Source organism: Vipera berus (assembly GCF_964194415.1).
Source record: "Vipera berus genome assembly, chromosome: 6".
Lineage (NCBI taxonomy): Eukaryota > Metazoa > Chordata > Lepidosauria > Squamata > Viperidae > Vipera > Vipera berus.
The window spans coordinates 81,958,515-81,978,476 of record NC_138208.1 but is presented as its reverse complement, the minus strand read 5'-3'; the positions used below and the strand labels follow the sequence as shown (position 1 = coordinate 81,978,476).

The window sequence follows — 19,962 nt, the reverse complement described above, 5'->3', positions numbered from 1 at the left end:
CTTCAGGAACTCTGTCTATCAGATCTAATTCCTTAAATCTATTTGTCACCTCACTGTGATAGGTCAAGATAATAAGATGGAATCAACAAATAATTTAGAATATTGTCTTTAATGTGGGGCTTATCACCTAGAGTTTCTCTTTTTCCTACTAATGACTTTAAGTCTGTTAAACAAGGACATCCCCAATTTAATATATTCAGACTGGATTTGGCATTTTTATCCATCTATCGAGTCCTTCCCAAGGACCTGGGATAGGAAGATGTGGCTGTTTGATGGAGTTATAGGTACTGTCGCAGGATGGAAGCTGTTCTGAGTAAAGCTGCCTTCTGCAATTGACTGATACTGAATTTGTCAATTTATGTGCTGCCTGTCTCGCAGTGCAAGGTAAGTCTGAGCAGTTTATAGCCTGATAAGCTTCCGGTGCTGTACTAGAGTGCATTAGACATATAGCATATTAGAATCAAGATCACGTGAAGTACTAATACCACTTTACAATGCCTTGGTAAGGCCACACCTGGAATACTGCATCCAGTTTTGGTCACCATGATGTAAAAAAGATGTCGAGACTCTAGAAAGGGTACAGAGAAGAGCAACAAAGATGATTGGGGGACTGGAGGCTAAAACATATAGGGAACGGTTGCTGGAATTGGGTATGTGTAGTTTAACGAAGAGAAGGGTGAGGGGTGACATGATAGCAGTGTTCCAATATCTCAGGGGCTGCCACAAAGAAGAGGGAGCCAGGCTGTTCTCCAGAGCATCTGAAAGCAGGACAAGAAGCAATGGATGGAAACTAGTCAAGGAGAGAAGCAACCTAGAACTAAGGAGAAACTTCCTGACAGTTAGAACAACTAACAAGTGGAACAACCTGACTCCAGAAGTGGTGAATGCTCCAACACTGGAAGTTTTTAAGAAGAGACTGGACAGCCATTTGTCTGAAATGGTATAGGGTTTCCTGCCTTAGCAGGGGGTTGGACTAGATGACCTCCAAGGTCCCTTCCAACTTCTTCTTCTTCTTCTTCTTCTTCTTCTTCTTCTTCTTCTTCTTCTTCTTCTTCTTCTTCTTCTTCTTCTTCTTCTTCTTCTTCTTCTTCTTCTTCTTCTTCTTCTTCTTCTTCTTCTTATTATTATTATTATTATTATTATTATTATTATTATTATTATTATTATTATTATTATTATTATTATCTGTTGACTATCCATCAATATTTTAGTGTTTATATTTTATTTTTAATTTTTTCTTGAATTATCTTTTTATATCAAATATAGTTAAACTTATACTTGTCTCTGAATCGTATTTTTTGCTTTATTCCTTTCTGTCAGTATTTCTTCAACCTTGGCAACTTTAAGGTGTGTGGACTTCAATTCCCAGAATTAGCCAGCCAGCCCTAGGGAATTCTGGGAGTTGACGTCCACACATCTTAAGAGTTGCCAAGTTTGAGAAACGCCGCTTTATATAATAACAATAATTGTAAAGCGGTTAAAAATAAAAGATAATGATTATTTTCACAACTGCTTGAAAATGTAGAAAATTCCCGATAGTCACCGACAATTTTAGAAACAAACAAACAAACAAACAAACAAAAAAAAAAGATCACCATTTCACAATCTGAGAACGGGAATCTTCTTCCACGTTATTTACTGAATATCCTACCTTTCTCCTTGCAGCGCCTAAAAGCATTTATTTCAATCAGACCTGACATTTGAGAAAGGATGAATCAATTACAAAGAAAGCAACAGGTTTTTAATTGGTGAAGTGTCTTAATGCAATTGAATTTGTTAATCAGAGGGTGACCAATGGTTTACCCTTTCACAACTGTTCGTGCTCATATGCTTCCTACGTTGTTTGATTGATTTTCATGGGTGTGGTCCTTGACTTACAACCACAACTCAGCCCAACATTTCCACTGCTAAGCGACATAGTTGTTAAGTGAGTTTTGCCCCATTTTACGATCTCTCTTGCCACAGCTGTTAAATGAATCACTGCAGTTGTTAAGTTAGTAACACGGTGGTTAAAGTGATTCTGGCTTCCCCATTGACTTTGCTTGTCAGAAGGTCGGAAAAGGTAATCACATGACCCCTGGGACACCGCAACTGTCCTCAGTACATGCCAGTTGCCAAGCGTTTTACCTTTTGATCACGTGACCACGGGGATGCTGCAATGGTCGTTCAGTATCAAGTCACTTTTTTCAGTGCCACTGTAACGTTGAACGGTCACTAACTGAATGGCTGTAAGATGAGGACTACCTGAACTGCTATCAAGACTGTTTTGGCTGCCAATAACTTTCAAGCCTTGCTGGCCGATTCCACAAATGCCAGCGAGGCCTTTTGGAGAATTAGTGTCTTAATCTTTTATGACTGCATCATGTCAATCGCCAAATTATGTCCTGTTTTTGTAAAATAAGTCTGTGCATTCTATTTGCCACTAAGGCCTGTCCTCATTTGGGAGAAAAAAATAATAATCTACAATTATTTTCCTACCTGGACGGTGAAGTATCATAAAGTTTGATGCTAGGACTGCGGTCCCTTCGAACGGAAGCTGGCTCCAGGGTGGGTAAACCAGTGGCAGATGTGGTTGTTGTCCAAGTGGATGACACTCGCCGTAGAAGTCCTGGGGGCAGGCTTTTCCGAAAGCGCTGTAGGTAAGACAATAACATCTTGTGACTGCTTTATTATGTCAGAGAGAAGAGGGAATGGAGTTATTCTCCAAAGCACCTGAGGATAGGACAAGAGGTAATGGGTGACAGCTTATGAAAGAGAGAAAAAAAAATCTGACAGTGGGAATAAGTAATCAATGGAATAGCTTGCCACCCAGAGTTGCGGATGTGCCATCACTGGAGGTTTTTTAAAAATAAACTAGACAACCATTTGACTGGGATGGTCTAAGTCAGGGGTAGGCAACCTTGGTTCTTTTATGACTCGTGGACTTCAACTCCCAGAATTCCTGAGCCAGCATGCTGGCTCAGGAATTCTGGGAGTTGAAGTCCACGAGTCATAAAAGAGCCAAGGTTGCCTACCCCTGGTCTAAGTCTAAAGAAAAGAAGAAGCAGGGGCAACATGATAGCAGTATTCCAATATCTGAGGGGGTGCCACAAAGAAGAGGGGGTCAAATTATTTTCCAAAGTGTCAGAGGGCAGAACAAGAAACAAGGGATGGAAACTAATCAAGGAGAGAAGCCACCTGGAATTAAGGAGAAACTTCCTAAGAGTGAGGACAATTAACCAGTGGAACAGCTTTGCCTTCAGAAGTTGTGGGTGCTTCATCACTGGAGGTTTTTAAGAAGAGACTGGAGAGTCACTTGTCTGAAATGGTATAGGTTCTCCTGCTAAAGCAGGGGGTTGGACTAGAAGACCTCCAAGGTCCCTCCCAGCTCTGTTCTATTCTAAGGTCTCCTGCCTTGATCAGAGGGTTGGACTAGAAGATCTCTGAGGTGCCTTACAGCCCTATGATTTTGTGTTCTGTGTTGTTTTTATCCATCATCTTCAGTTGGCATTAGCAAGTACACTCGATAACTTGGTAGACGAAGAAAATGCTCCACTACTAATTTCTGACAACGTTCTACAGTCTTTGCCTTGGATTTAAGCCCAGTTCAAAGATATTGGGCATAGTCCTTTAAACTGTCATCGTTTATTCTATTTCCATGGACGAGAAGTGTATGTTTCAGATACTCCTGTGTTTCTGATGCTCTCTTAAATATCAGATTCATAACTTATTTGAATAAGATGATTGCGAAATGGATATCTTGCAGAGTTCATTTCATTTCAGTTGGGCCCCTGTCTGATGGCATTTCATCTTGCCCCACAGTTCAATGTTTCTCAATCTTGGACAACATGAAGATGTTGTCTGGGTGGGGAACACATCTTCAAGTTGCCAAGGTTGAGAAACACTGCCATAGATTATTGAACTAGAGCTAAGAACCGAGGACTAAGGAGAAATTTCCTGGCAGAATAATTAATCAGTGGAACGACTTGCCTCCAGAAGCTGTGGGTGCTCCAACACTGGAAGTTTTTAACAAGAGATTGGACCACCATTTGTTTGAAATGGTATAGGGTTCCCTGCTTGAGTAGTGGGTTGGACTAGAAGACCTCCAAGGACCCTTCCAGCTCTGTTATTCTGTTATTGGACTGAACTGCCAATGAGTCCCCTTTCCCCCCCCCCCACCATTTCTGCATCTACTTTGGTGTCAGTTCCCTCCCTTTGCAGTTCTTCCATAGCATCTAAGCACAGAAGCTGCTGCTAATTAAGCCTAATGAATATAAAACCAGGATTTAAATGCAGAAAACATAGTTACCTGCTTGAGTTTCATTTTATACAGTTCAATGAACAGCAATCTACAGAAGAGGAAGAAGAAGAAGGAGAAGGAGAAGGAGAAGGAGAAGGAGAAGGAGAAGAAGAAGAAGAAGAAGAAGAAGAAGAAGAAGAAGAAGAAGAAGAAGAAGAAGAAGAAGAAGAAGAAGAAGAAGAAGAAGAAGAAGAAGAAGAAGAAGAAGAAGAAGAAGAAGAAGAGGAGGAGGAGGAGGAGGAGGAGGAGGAGGAGGAGGAGGAGGAGGAGGAGGAGGAGGAGGAGTGGTAGTAGTAGTAGTAGTTTGGAGAGGGAAAACATATTTTAAGTTCAGAATAACCACATAACATTTGGAAATGGCTCATATAAACACTTCTCTGAAGTGTTTAAGGAGGAATATAAGGAGGCAGAGAAGAGACCAGCAGAATCTGACTTACAAGATTCTGTGATTACAGCTAATTACAGTCGTACCTTGATACTCAACTGCTTTGAAACTCATAGAATTTTGAATTTTGCATTTTGATGTGAAAATTTTGTCCCAGTACTCCTTGTTCGTTTGGTATGTTACACACAAGTTAAAACTTGTCGGTGTTGGCTGCCTTGTGACTCACTACACTACATTACTCCTTACGGGAAAAATTTGCTTGGTACTCATAGTTTTTGGTACTTATCGCGTCTCCCGAAACCAATCAACAATGTGTACCAAGGTAAAGGTAAAGGTTCCCCCGCACATGCGTGCTAGTCGTTTCCGACTCTAGGGGCCAGTGCTCATCTCCGTTTCAAAGCCGAAGAGCCAGCGCTTGTCCGAGGACGTCTCCGCGGTCATGTGGCCGGCATGACTAGACGCCAAAGGCGCACGGAACGCTGTTACCTTCCCACCGTAGTGGTCCCTATTTTTCTACTTGCATTTTTACGTGCTTTCGAACTGCTAGGTTGGCAGAAGCTGGGACGAGTAACAGGCGCTCACTCTGTTACGCGGCACTTGGGATTCGACCCGCCAAACTGCCGACCTTCTGATCGACAAGCTCAGCGTCCTAACCCACTGAGCCACCACGTCCCTCATAGTTTTTGGTACTTATCGTGTCTCCCGAAACCAATTAACAATGTGTACCGAGGTACCACTGTACAATAAAAGTAGCTTTCGCTTTTTCGCCTGTGGAGTTGATTCCTTGGTTTGGTTTACTACTGGGTACACAAAAGAAGTCAGGTTGGCAAGCTAAACAGACACAACCTACCTTGGGAATAGTAAGCTTCTCTCCCTTCTCTGAACATTCTTCTGTGTCAGAACAGGTGTAATTTTCATTGAAGGATGCCAAAGTGTTGACTCTTGGTCTATGAATAGCTTGGAAAGTCAGCTGTGTATTAAGCAGGTTGCTCACTGCTCGGAGGGAGGCGCAGACATTGGGTGGCAAAGAGGGATCTGCTAGAAGGTCAGTAATAAGTCCATGAGCTTCTCCCATGACGGCAATATCTACCGTTATACTGGTGCCCGAAGACTGGAAAGAGAGGAAAAAGAAATATTAGCCCTAAATTAGAAAGTAAATAATGCATAACTATGCCAATCTGATTTGTGCAGTGGGAAGGGAGGGAAGGAGGGTTGCCACAATGCCCACTGGCATTGCATTGCTGACCTAGGGCAGTGTAGAAGGGAAAAAAACCCACATAATTCTTGTTCTACGCTTTCTATGGTGCCATTAATGGGTACTAACAACAGCCAGAGGATGCTGTTTGCACATAAAATGGAAAAAAACAACAACCACCCTAACATAAATGAAGCAATTCATACTGCTTCTAGTTTGACTTCCCGTATAAATCAGCTTTATACGTTCATGACGTAAAACATCCCTCTTAGAAAAATGTATGCAGGTAGTCCTCAACTTATGACCACAATCAAGCCCCCCTGTCACTAAGTGGAACGGTTTTTAAGTGAGTTTTGCCGCATTTCATCGTCTTTCTTGCCCCAGTTGTAAATGAAATCACTGGAGTTGTTAAGTTAGTAACCTGATTGTTAAATGAATCTGGCTTCCCCACTTGAGTTCGTTTTGTCCTAAGGTTCGCAAAAGGTGATCACAAGACCCTGGGGCACTGCAACCGTCATAAATATGAGTCAGTTGCCACACATCCCAATTTTGATCACGTGACCACGGGGATGCTGAACGGTCATGTGAAAATCAGTCACAAGTCACTTTTTTCAGTGTTGTAACTTCAAATAGTCACTAAATGAATGGCTGTTAGATGAGGACTCCCTGTATGTCCATCAGTGGCTCTACGCCAGGGGCAGGCAACCTTGGCTCTTTTATGACTCGTGGACTTCAACCCCCAGAATTCCTGAGCCAGCCATCCTGAGGGGAAAGGGAGAGGTTTCCTAGCTGAGCCATGCTGGCTCAGGAATTCTGGGAGTTGAAGTCCACGAGTCATAAAAGAGCCGAGGTTGCCTACCCCTGCTCTAGGCCATCCATTTTCTTTCGTCTCCAGAACCTAAGAAAGGATCATCAAGCTTTAAGAAGACATTTCCCTAAAGCTTTTCTTGACAGTCGCTTACATCAATGTTAACCTAGTTTGCTATATGTTCAAGGAAAAAGGCATTCAAATATGGAAATACAATTCCAGACCTGATTAGCCATTCAAAATATGGGCTGTTCCATGGGTCCTTAGCCATCAAGCTCGCTAACCCATCTCAAAGCAAAACAAGAACAAAATGGGGGATGGGGAGCAGGGAGAGAAAAAACCCAAAGATCATCTACCACAGGGGTCCCCAACCCCCGGTCCGTGGCATGTTAGAAACTGGTCTGCACAAACAAGCGAAGCCCCATCCGCAGGATGCAGGCAGCACATGAAACCACACCTCGTCCAGTCCACGGAAAAACCTCTCTCCACGGAACCGGTCCCTGGTGCCCAAAAGGTTGGGGGCCACTGATCTACCAGACATCATAAAGCCAGCAACAAGAGTCCCACAAAATATCATGAGCTGACACAGTTTCCAAAGCAGATCATAAATTCTCTGGCCAAGACTTAGAATTAAAAGTAAATACATTTCTCCTACTTGCCTTCAACCTCTAATTTCTCCCCCCCTACACACACACAAAAAAAAAAAAACCACTTGAGCAGCACACATCGGCAGTTTCTGTGGAAAAAACGCCAGTCATTTTGGAGTTTGTTGTTTGGCCCCAAAAGGGATTTACCGGGATTGAAAATACGTAATTTTTAAAGTATGTTTTCTTAAAGAAATTTGGGTTCCTTTCACGCAAATAGTGGGTGTGGACTTGACAGACTTCATAAAAATGACTTTTCCTCTCCCGTGAGCTTTCAAGTCATTATGGCAACTGGTGTTAAGAACTGAGCCGGTGTGAGAACTAACCATGTTTCTATTAAATGACCATTAAATGACCTTTGCTTAAACCTTTCCTTTACTTCATGTCACCGCACAGGTAGCCTTGGAAGAGCCATGTTTAGTACAGGTATTCCTCAATTTACAACAATTCAGCCCCAAATTTCTGTTGCTAAGCAAGACAGATTTTAAGTGAGATTTGCCCCTTTTTATAAGCTTTCTTGCCACAGTTGTTAAGGGAATCACTGCAGTTGTTAAGCTGGTCACAAGATTATTAAGTGAAATTGGCTTCCCCTTTGACTTTGTTTGTCAGAAGGTCACAAAAGGGGATCACGTGACCTACCCACCCCGGTCATAAATACGTGCCAGCTGCCAAGAATCTGAATTTTTAATCACATGACTATGGGGATACTGCAATGGTCGTAAGTGTGAAAGATGGTCATAAGTCACTTTTTTCAGTGCCGTTGTAATTTCAAATAATCACTAAGAGAATGTTTGTAAGTTGAGGAATAGCTGTATAAATTATTAGGGCTATTTGTCCCAAAGGTGCTTTTTCAAAAGGCAGTTAGACTGTATTTTTCCTTGAAGACGTTTCACTTTTCATTCAGGAAGCTTCTTCAGTTCATTGAAGAAACTGAAGAAGCTTCTTGGATAAGAAGTGAAACATCTTTAAGGAAAAACAAAGTCCAGTGGCCTTTTGAAAAAGCACCTTTGGGACAACCATGATCTGGATGACTGAGAATCTCCTTAGACGTTAGGGTTATCTGAGCATATATGAAGTTGTGGCCACGCCACAAGATGGGTACGGAACCAAACCTTGAAGGTCCCTCATCTCTTCCAATGAGTCCTCTGAATCTTAACTTTGCTTTCAATTAATTCTGGCTTCAGATCCTTTTTCCTCTAGTGCTGTGTTGTAGTTATCCCTCCCTTTGGCATTCTCTCCTCTTACTGAGCTGTTGTCTTTTGACTTCACCCCTGCTTCACTTAAGGGTCCTGATATTCTCAGTATGAACCATGGGGCCAACATCTGCATCAAACATCCCCAGGAAGGCATCTTCTTGATCCCTAAACAAAACAACCCTCTGGATAATAACTCCTATCCTTACAAGATAAAATGTGGTTTTCACATAGCCAGAAGCCCATCAACGCGCAAAGGATCAGAGTCACACACAAGTTCCAGTCAACTAACGTACAATACTAAATTGATGTCAGATAACGGTCAATGGAACTCAAGAGTGGTTAGACTTAGACCGTTTGTGGCAACGTAACGACTCCAGGCTGATGACTCCCTTAACGCTGCCCCCTAGCTCTGCCTGCTCTTCTCCTACACAACCATAGTTAGAAGAAGCTATGGGTAAGAGGTAGAATAAAATCTAGCCTTTGTCATCAATGCCTTGGATTGTTTAACCAAATTACTGTGCTGCAGATATAAGAGAAAAATATAATTAATCAAAAGAGCCTCATGAGTTGGTCTATTTCTCCAACCGTTGGGATAATTTAATCTCCAATGTTTTGTTTTTGGCTATTTTGGGACAAGATGGAAAATCTTTTAATCTCTGACATGTCCCACTTTGAGCTGATTAAAAAAACCTGATATCATCAAGAGTTTGGAATTTCCTCTGTGACAGGAAACACAGCTGTTTGGTCCCCTTTATTCCTCAGTGTTTAGTAGAGGAGTGGGGTAGAGAAGAAAGAAAATAAAACAATTAAAAATATTGAGGATGAATGATTCATATTCTCTCTCTCTCTCTCTCTCTCTCTCTCTCTCTCTCTCTCTCTCTCTCTCTCTCTCTCTCTCTTGCCCCCCCCCCACTTTCCCTCTTTCTTTTTCTCATTTACCTTTCAATTCCATATAACACGTGACAGGAATTACAGATTCATAAGGACTCTCAATTTTTTTAAAAAATTATATATCAAGTTCAGCGCGATCCCCCCCCCACATTTGAAAAATCTCCCCTTATTATTCTGCACAGCCTTTTAAGTCTTAAAATCCAGATGGTTAGAAAGCAAAAAAGACACAGCCAAACGAGAATGGGGGAAGAAAAATATAGAGCAAAACAATGGCAGCCATCGTCATTTGAAATGTGAATTATTCTCTCCAACAGATGTGAAAATAAATTGGAAGGAAACGGAATTGCTGGAAGACATACTATAAAGGAGGGCGAGGACAATAAGGAGTTGTCCTCAAAAGAATTCTTTTTTCTTTTCCTTTTTTGGGCCGCCACTCAAGAAGAAAGTCATCCCATTTTGCTATGTTTATATCAAACAACTGCATCAAATGAAACTCATCAGGTAAAGCTATTCTCAACTTGGAAAGACCACATTATAGTTCCCTACGGTGTCATTGTTAAAAGCAAGGATACTGCCAGGGAGCTTTTCCTTAAAAAGATGGAAATTCCAAAATGAGCCAGTGAACATGGAGGAATACACAAGGAGTCGTACGTACTCAGATTCTGAAGAGCCAAGAATTCAGATCCTTTAGAAGAGAATATTTGTAGCTCAGGGTTGAACTGTGGAACCTCGGCGCTCTCTGAGCACGGTTGTTTTCTTGTAGATGTTTCCTTACTCGACTAGATAACTATTGATGATGTCACTAGTTTGGTAATGAACTGTCTGCAAGAAAACAGCAGGCTCAGAGAACACCAAAATTCAATTCCTTTTATGAAATGGATTTGTTCCTGGTGCAACAACTTTCGCTGATTTAAAGAGCCCTTATAAAAGTATAAATTGAAGAAAATTCTCAGCTGCTCTGCTCTGATTTGTTTTAAATATAATTATGGGAGGAAGACGACGTGAATTCTTTTTAATTCTGGAAAAGGGACAGAAGTAAATGACCAGAGCAGATTAGATTAGTAATTTCTGCTCTAGAATCAGTGGAGCTCTACTTCGCCTCCCTTCTTCTGCAAGTCTAGTCTATTTCCAAGTTCCTGCAACTATTTTACTTGCATTTATCCCTTTCCCAAAATATTTTATTCTGAAACATACATTTGCAAGGAAGGAATTTTGGGATGCAGGCATTTCAAGATTCACAGAAGGGCAAAATCAGGCTGACCTACGAAGGACAGGTTGATCCTACAGAGCTGAGGCCACAGGTTCATCTAAAAAGGAGTGCAAAATTCCAGCAGAAAAATACAGTTCCAGCCCATGATCAACTGGGCTGAAACTAGGCAGATCCTGATTTCTCTTTAATGTCCAAGTGTAAAAAAAAAATCTAACATTCGGCTCCAGGCTTCTGGGGGAAAGGGGTGCTTAAGGGCCACAAAAATGATGGTAACAGTCTGCATGCACCCCAAAAGACACTTCCCTCCCTCGATCCATCTGCATGAAAGGGCTTAAGGGGAAAAGAAGGAGGGGGATACTTAAGTTGTCCTGATGCTTTGAGATTACAAACCCTTTTATCTCTGACTACCTACCAGGTTAGAAGTCACTCTATTGAGTATATAAAGGTAAAGGTAAAGGTTCCCCCGCACATGCGTGCTAGTTGTTTCCGACTCTAGGGGCCAGTGCTCATCTCCGTTTCAAAGCCAAAGTGCCAGCGCTTGTCCGAGGACGACTCCGTGGTCATGTGGCCGGCATGACTAGACGCCAAAGGCGCACGGAACGCTGTTACCTTCCCACCGTAGTGGTCCCTATTTTTCTACTTGCATTTTTACGTGCTTTCGAACTGCTAGGTTGGCAGAAGCTGGGACGAGTAACAGGCGCTCACTCTGTTACGCGGCACTCGGGATTCGACCCGCCAAACTGCCGACCATCTGATCGACAAGCTCAGCGTCCTAACCCACTGAGCCACCGCGTCCCTTATTGAGTATATACTGATCCCCATATCAAAACAACTCACCTTATGTCTGGCCAGAACTTGAAAATAACATTTACCGTAGCACAGTACCTAAACAAAATGGTCCAGTTGAGATCTGCATATGTGGGGCTGATTGGGGTAGATTGCAAGGGCAACTCCGAAATATAATTTTATCATATTTTATTTATATCTTAAATTATTTGTACATTATTACCATTTCATTTTAGATTGTATTTTATTACCATTTCATTTTAAATCGTATCTTATTCTAATTCCATTTTAAATTGTACTTTTATCAAATTCCATTTTAAATTGCTTGTATCAAATTTTAGTAACAATTTGTGCTGGAAATTTGCACTTTGATATGGCCCAAGGGCTAATCAATAAAGTTGTTGTTGAGTATATACTGAGGGCTACCAGTTTGCCATCTTGGTTCTGCCATAGCTGCCCTTATTGCCCTGATACTTTCCAGACTAGCAGTGATGATGTGACATAGTTTGGTCAATGAAACATCTGCAAGAAAACCACCAAGCTTGGAGAACACCAAGGACCCCACTGCCCTTATTTTTCTAAGCTAACTCAATCTCAACAGGATTTCTTGTAAGGCAGAACTGCATACTGGCTCCATGCTCACATTATGATAAGCCATAATATAGTTCATCCTGATTTGATGCTGGATATTGACAATGAAGATGCTGAAGTGTCGGATGGCTTCTGCCTTTGGGGGATTAACTATCAACAGCAAAGGAGCCAGCAGTCAAAAAATAAGCTGCGGACTTGGCAGAGTAGCAGTTAAGGCCTTGGGAAAGGCATTCAGATGCTGGGACATGTTGACACCTAGAAAGAGCAGAATTACGCAGACAATGGTTTCCTAAGGAAGTTAAAAATGAACAAGTAAAAACAGGGCATTCACACACACACACACACACACACACACACTTTAGCATAACTCATACATCCTTCCTCCTACGAAAATTTCACTGTTAAAAGAAAAATGTAAAACAACTTTTCATTGGGGATAAAGATTCAGTTTAGGCAGAACATTAGAACAGTCGCTTCAGCCAACCCTGAACACAAAATCTGGGGGGGGGGGAAAGAGAAAACCCCCCTGAACTTATTTTTCTAAGGATTCAAGAAATGTTTCAGTTATCTATCATACAAAATCTTAAAAATACCCCACTTGATAAATAAAGCCACCAGATTATGCCAGCTATCCTTTACGCAAGGTCTATGTAAAAGTGGGGAAAACTCTTTGCTCTGCATGCTCTCAAGCCTCCACTAGATGGCGGTAGTGCACACTGTATGTTTTCTGATCCAAATGCTCCTTGTTGATTGTTAAAATTTATGCTGGGCATAACAGAAAGATGCATGCGGAGGGGGATATATTTAAACTCTTATTTTAACCCACTGGGTATGTATTCCGATGCCATATTCCCAGCTCCCAGAGAATGAATGCATAAATGTGCAAAGCTTGTGGGCTTGTCAGATTTTTCTATGGAAAAGCAAATTAGCTTCCTGCAATTAATAACAATGATATTGTAATAAACTATTTCTATTGCAGTTTCAATTGTTCTAATGGAATGCATAAAGAGACAGAGAGAGAGAGAGAGAGGAAGAGGCTTTACAGCTTATGGTACCACAGGATCCTCGAGATTTGGGGGACTACAATGCCCATCTGTCCTGCTCTTTATGAAAACGGTTCCCCAAACTCCCTTTTCTTCATAAACCTTTTTCTTTCTTTTCTCCTTCTTTTGCACCTCGTTCTTTCTTGGCTTTTTTTTACTCTTTTGTTTACAAAATTTGTATGGTTTCTGTCTTATTTGTTTAACATAATATATTTGTTTAATATAATTAAAAATATACAGTATAGAGAGAGAGGGTCAAATATAAATGTACTTGCAACTGCCGTTAAGAAGATTGGAAGCCTTTGATTTTCCTTTTTGTTCTCTCTTTTTTTCTTTACATCTTTTTCACTTATTCTTTTTCTTTACTCTTTCTATTCTATTTTTTTTTCAAAATTTGGATCTGTTTTTTTTTTCTTTTAAAGAAAATTTCATATGCGGTCATGGCCCAATTATACAACCTTGTTTTGCTGCGGTGGTTGAACAAATCGCCCGATTGTTAAACCAATCAAGCTTCCTCTGTTGATTTTGCTTGTTTGGAAACCAGCTGGGGAAGATTGCAAAAGGTAAAATCATGTGTCACACACACACACACACACACACACACACACACACACACACACACGGACACTGCAACCAATTTGTCAATACCAAGAGTTGCCATTTTGATCACATGACCATGGAGCGGCTGCAACAGCCACAAATGCGAGGATCCTGGTTGTAAGTAACTTTTTTCAGTGCTGTTGTGATTTCAAAGAGTTGCTAAACAAATGGCTGCAAGTTGAGGATTACCTGTATGGCAGAGTTCCCCAAACTTTTGGGATTGGCGGCCTGGAGAGGACCGGGGGCAGGGGAGAAAGGATGGTTGTGTGTGTGTGTGTGTGTGTGTGTGTAAAAGCGTACTCACAAACACCTGTTGCTCACATGAAGTGGGGCTGCAAACGGCTGTGGACACTGTCGTAGCAGCTCCACATGCACACACTGGCCAGCCACTCACGTGGCCCGGTGCCCAATAGGCTGAGGCCTGGTAGTGGGCCGAGGCCCACAGGTTGAGGACCCCTGCTGTATTGTAATTTTTTGAAAACAGAACAGAGGCCCATCAATGTCTATTAGCTTAGTCCAGGGCTAGGCAACCTGGGCTCTTTTATGACTCATGGACTTCAATTCCCAGAATTCCTGAGCCAGCATGGCTCAGCTTGGAAACCTCTCCCTTTCCCCTCAGCATGGCTGGCTCAGGAATTCTGGGAGTTGAAGTCCACCAGTCATAAAAGAGCCAAGGTTGCCTACCCCTGGCTTAGTCCCAAACTTACAAGAACAATTGAGACAAGAATTCCCATTCCTTAGCAAGGCACCAGTTAAGTGAATTACATCCCATTTTATCACTTTCTTGCCACCGTTGTTAAGCAAATCACTAAACAGTGGTTAAGTCAGTGGTGGAGAACCTATGGCACGCGTGCCAGAGGAGGCACACAGAGCCCTCTCTGTTGGCACGCGCGCCGCCACCGCCAGCAGCAGCTCCATCAGGTCGCCACCGCCACCCGGCGCAGGAGCTCCACCCAGCACAAAGGAGGCGAAGCGGCCAACTAGCAAGCTCGAGTAGAGATGGTAGAGCAGAGGTCACCAACCATTGTCGATTGGCGGACTGGAAGAAAAGGGAGGGGGAAGCATTTTTACATGCGTACGTGCGCGCACGGGGCTGCGAGCATAAATGCGCTGGGGTGGGGCTAGCGCAGGGGTAGGCAACCTCGGCTCTTTTATGACTCATGGACTTCAACTCCCAGAATTCCTGAGTCTGGGAGTTGAAGTCCATGAGTCATAAAAGAGCCGAGGTTGCCTACCCCTGGGCTAGTGCATGCGTGATACTCACTAGCCCTGCCCCGTTCTTGCGTGGTGGAGCGCCTTGTATCAGCGCCTTGCAGGATGGTGGCCCATTTTTGAACCCCTGGTTTTTGCATGCCAGAGGCGGCACTCAGAGGTGCCTCCCTGCCCTCCCCCCACCGAGGGCACCCTAATGCTGATGCGCCCCTGGCACTTTGCAATAAATAAGTGTGTTTTGGGTTGCAGTTTGGGCACTCAGTCTCTAAAAGGTTCGTCAACACTGGGTTAAGTGAATCCACCTTCCTCCACTGACTTGGCTTGCAGGAAGCTGGCTGGGAAGATCACAAAGGACGATCACGTGGCCCCAGGCCGCAGCATAGATGATCATAAACACGTGCCAGTCACTGAGCGCCCCATTTTAACCATGTGACCATGGGGGATGCTGCAGTGGTTGTAAGTGTGAGGACCGGTTGTACGTCATTTTCTTCATTCAGTGCTGGTGTAGTTTTGACTGGTCGCTAAACAAATGACTGTACGTCGGAGACTACCTGTACTCTAACTCTTTAAGAACAGAATAGAGGACCACCGATGACTGTTAGCTTTCCTGGATGTAACCTGTTTAACCTGGTTACTGAAGTAGCCCATTTTGGGGTTCACACAATACTTTTGACTCTTAAACCAAGGCAATGGGGCTAGGTTTGCACCTCAGACTAAGCTACAGAAAACCCAAACGGAGCTTTAGCTCACTAAGTTTAGCGAATCTTGAAAATGTCATCTGCTTGTCTTTCATTAGAACTGGTGAAAATTCTTAGTCGAAATGAAGGCAGCAAGGAAAGTCACCAAGACTTAATAGGCTACAAAGAGCAATTAAGGAAAACAAACTAAGCGAATAAAGTAAGTATTTGTACTGGCAATCTTTATTACTTATGGGGAAAATCAACTGCACGTTTCTTCTTTATCCTTGTTTTTCAGGTGTTACTTGTGTAAGCAATACACCCTGTTCCAGTGGAACAGAAAGACCAGGTGGGGGCAAATTACAGAGATTGACATGATACCCCCCCCTTCCTCACTGGGGAATTCACAATGACTTGCTATCCTATATACAAAGACTATCTAACAAGACAATGTATGAAGGAGAAAGCAGCCAGATGTGGCAGACAACCAGTCAGATGTTAAAGCAAGGATGGAACAAGGTTTTGGCTGCTCTTGATTAAAACACTGCCAGACAACCTAATGCTCATCAACTTTCCAACATGCACAAATGCCCAGCCCCACCATGAGCAGAGAGGACCTATCAAATAACATTAAGGTAAAGGTAAAGGTTCCCCCGCACATGCGTGCTAGTCGTTTCCGACTCTAGGGGCCGGTGCTCATCTCCGTTTCAAAGCCGAAGAGCCAGTGCTTGTCCGAGGACGTCTCCGTGGTCATGTGGCCAGCATGACTAGACGCCAAAGGCGCACGGAACGCTGTTACCTTCCCACCGTAGAGGATCCCTATTTTTCTACTTGCATTTTTACGTGCTTTCTAACTGCTAGGTTGGCAGAAGCTGGGACGAGTAACAGGCGCTCACTCTGTTACGCGGCACTCGGGATTCGACCCGCCAAACTGCCGACCTTCTGATCGACAAGCTCAGCGTCCTAACCCACTGAGCCACCGCGTCCCTTGATCTTCTTTTGACTAATCTCATAAAGGAGCTTTCAAAAGACCAGCCAACAGCTTATCTACTTCAAGCTCTCAGCAGCTAGATCTTACCGTCCTACCATCTCTCTTTTCTGGAAATGAATGACTCCTTTGGATAGGCTTCAATCTCAATTGATTACACCGAGAACACTAAGCTTTCAAGGGGATTATCCATCTCTGGAGATATGGGAGATATCAATATTTTATTTTAGGGACTTTCTGTAACCTCCAACTGTTAACATTTTGTTATCTTGGAAGAGGAACACGGTGAGGGACAGGAAAGGAAAAGCAATAGGTACAACGGTCTTCGACATTTTTTTTTAAGGTAAAACGAAATTTAAACACAAAGAACTCCACGTCCCAAAGGTTTTGCATTGCACTCTAAGGTTTTTTCCTGCACGCCATCAGTCTGCTGAATGCCTAATTCTCACAGTACTGTCTAATGTCTAGGTCCGTGGTGACGAACCTATAGCACGCGTGCCACAGGTGGCACACAGAGATGAAACCTTTTCATTTTAGGCCTCTGCCATGTGCAAAAAAAAAAGAGGTTCAATCAGTCAATCAATTTCAACTTCTCGCCGGGAAAAAAAAGATCTCGCAAAGTTGGAATTGATTGATTGAACTTTTTAGTCCCACCCAGTCTGCTGTTACCACCGCAGCCACGCCTACCCAATGGGCCACGCCCACCCAGCACCCGACGATACATAAGTGGGTTTCGGGTTGCAGTTTGGGCACTCGGTCTCTAAAAGGTTTGCCATCTCTGGTCTAGGTATATTTACCCATGTAGTATGGCCGTATTGTTATTATTATTATTTATCCTTCTTATCTTTTTTACTCCCCCCTCTCTTATTGATATGAGGAGGAGGAGGAGGAGGAAGAGGAGGAGGGTGATGAGGAGGATGCTTTGCATGTACACTGAAAGCTGCTGCAACAGAGACAAATTCCTTGTGTGCCTAATTACGCTTGGCCACATGAAGTATTCAATTCAACTCAGATGTCTTTGCACGGATAGAAATCAGTGAAAATCCAGATCTTATTCCCTCTCTAACGGAGGCATGTCTATGGAGATTCCCAATCATCCAGGTCATGGTTGTCCCAAAGATGCTTTTCCAAAAGGCAACTGGACTTTCTTAATTTTATTTTTTTCTTGAAAACATTTAGAGAAGAGGAACAAGTTCTTCAGAAAGAACTGAAGAAGCTTCTTGGATGAGAAGCGAAATGTTTTCAAGGAAAAGAGCAATCAAGAAAGTTCAGCTGTCTTTTGGAAAAGCACCTTTGGAACATCTCTAGTGGAGGCGTTGTCCTCTTGCTAATAATGGGCTCCCTTCCTGCACTTTGGAAATCCGGCTTTTGAGAACATACCCCTGATCTGAAAGGCTTGTTCCAGGATTGGCCAATTCTGTTGTTCATGCCCTTTTTTAAGAAGTTTGCTTGCCTGAAAGAGAGACTTCTATGGGATTTGGCCACACCTGGAATACTGCATCCAGTTTTGGTCACCACGATGTAAAAAAGATGTCGAGACTCTAGAAAGAGTACAGAGAAGAGCAACAAAAATGATTGGGGGACTGGAGGCTAAAACATATAGGGAACGGTTGCTGGAATTGGGTAGGTGTAGTTTAATGAAGAGAAGGGTGAGGGGTGACATGATAGCAGCCTTCCAATATCTCAGGGGCTGCCACAAAGAAGAGGGAGCCAGGCTGTTCTCCAGAGCACCTGAGAGCAGGACAAGAAGCAACGGATGGAAACTAGTCAAGGAGAGAAGCAACCTAGAACTAAGGAGAAATTTCCTGACAGTTAGAACAATTAATCAGTGGAACAACCTGCCTCCAGAAGCGGTGAATGCTCCAACACTGGAAGTTTTTAAGAAGAGACTGGACAGCCATTTGTCTAAATGGTATAGGGTTTCCTGCCTTAGCAGGGGGTTGGACTAGATGACCTCCAAGGTCCCTTCCAACTTCTTCTTCTTCTTCTTCTTCTTCTTCTTCTTCTTCTTCTTCTTCTTCTTCTTCTTCTTCTTCTTCTTCTTCTTCTTCTTCTTCTTCTTCTATTATTATTATTATTATTATTATTATTATTATTATTATTATTATTATTATTATTAATAAAAAATCAGCCCTATTCTCCACTTCTGGATAACATATTTTCAGTCTCCTTCTGGTGTATTTTTAATTTGCTTAGTTGGAGCGGCGGTGGTTGCAACTGCTAATATTGCTGTTTTCTCGTTACATACACAATTTTCCTGGCTCCCTTTGCTTCCCAAGCTGAAAAAGGCCATTAAGAGGAATTCCCTCATGATTTTACTGAAGCGTGGGAAACCAGAGAGGTTGGTGATGACTAGAGAAATGACTGTATGGTGAAGAGAAGAAAAGAAAAAAAAAGACCATGAACCTTATGGCACACTCATAATTAAATGTGAGAGAAAACATGAGATATTTGCCAACACATTTCTTCTTCTTTAAAAAGAAAAAAAATGCTGTCCTATAAGTAAGTAAAATTAAGTACTAATGGTATTAATAAGAATAAGTGCCAGTAGAAAAATAATAAGGTTTATTGAATTGGCCTTGCCCTAATTAGTGTTTCTCAACTGTGTGGACTTCAACTCCCAGAATTCTCCAGCCAGCCATTTTGTGTTAATGCATTCATTTTTTTTGTAATAATTATGTAACTGTGTTCAGCATCCAGGCTTCCAAAGGTACAGCTATGTTGTCACCTTACAGGGACAAAAGGACCAGATCATTTAATTCAAGGTGAACAGCACTTGGTTTTCTAAAATCAGCACCACGTACAAGTAAAAAGCCAACGCTTTTAGGAGTTGTTTTAGGATTTCAAGCACCTGTATGTACATTCTTCAAATCAAAACATGGCGTAGGAGACTCAAAATAGATACTATACCTTATCAATATTATTAACACTATATCCTGCCGTTATTTTGTACATCTCAATGATGCATCAATCAACCTAGAATTTTCATTCAAGGCATAAATGACCAGGCTCAAAATATTCAACGTTGGACACATTATATGAAGACCTGGCTTTTCTGGAAAAGGCTTTAATGCAGAGAAAGGTGGAAAGAAAGAGAAGAAGACGACAACCAACAGCAATGGTGATGGGTTCACTGCTGGAAGAGATGAAAGACGAGTTTGGGGATAGGTCATCATGGACAAAATCTATATATGTACTTGGTAAGAGTTGACACCAATGTGATGACATGTTATCATAAATCAATCAGTCAATCACTCAATCCATCCATCATCCATCAATCAAATCAAATCAAACCAACCAACCAACCAACCAACCAACCAACCAACCAACCAACCAACCAGTCTATCAAAGAGGTATACACAAGAGTTGGGTGGCATCCAAGTTTAATAAACTATTATTATAATTCATAATGCTCCTGTCTCTTTGTTTCCCCGTAAACTAACTTGCTCCCTCCTTC

General features: G+C 42.4%; 1 protein-coding gene across 2 annotated transcripts in view; it reads right to left on the bottom strand.

Annotated features, from left to right (window-relative positions):
- Positions 1 to 19,962, bottom strand: part of PDE3A (phosphodiesterase 3A) — a 302,639-nt gene that overhangs the window by 52,438 nt on the left and 230,239 nt on the right. For both annotated transcript variants that reach the window (XM_081330553.1, XM_081330554.1), the window contains exons 2-3: positions 5,515 to 5,775; positions 2,479 to 2,633 (exon numbers count right to left, since the gene is read on the bottom strand). In XM_081330553.1, coding sequence (XP_081186679.1) covers positions 2,479 to 2,633; positions 5,515 to 5,775 — 416 coding nt within the window. The remainder of the gene's footprint in view (positions 1 to 2,478; positions 2,634 to 5,514; positions 5,776 to 19,962) is intronic.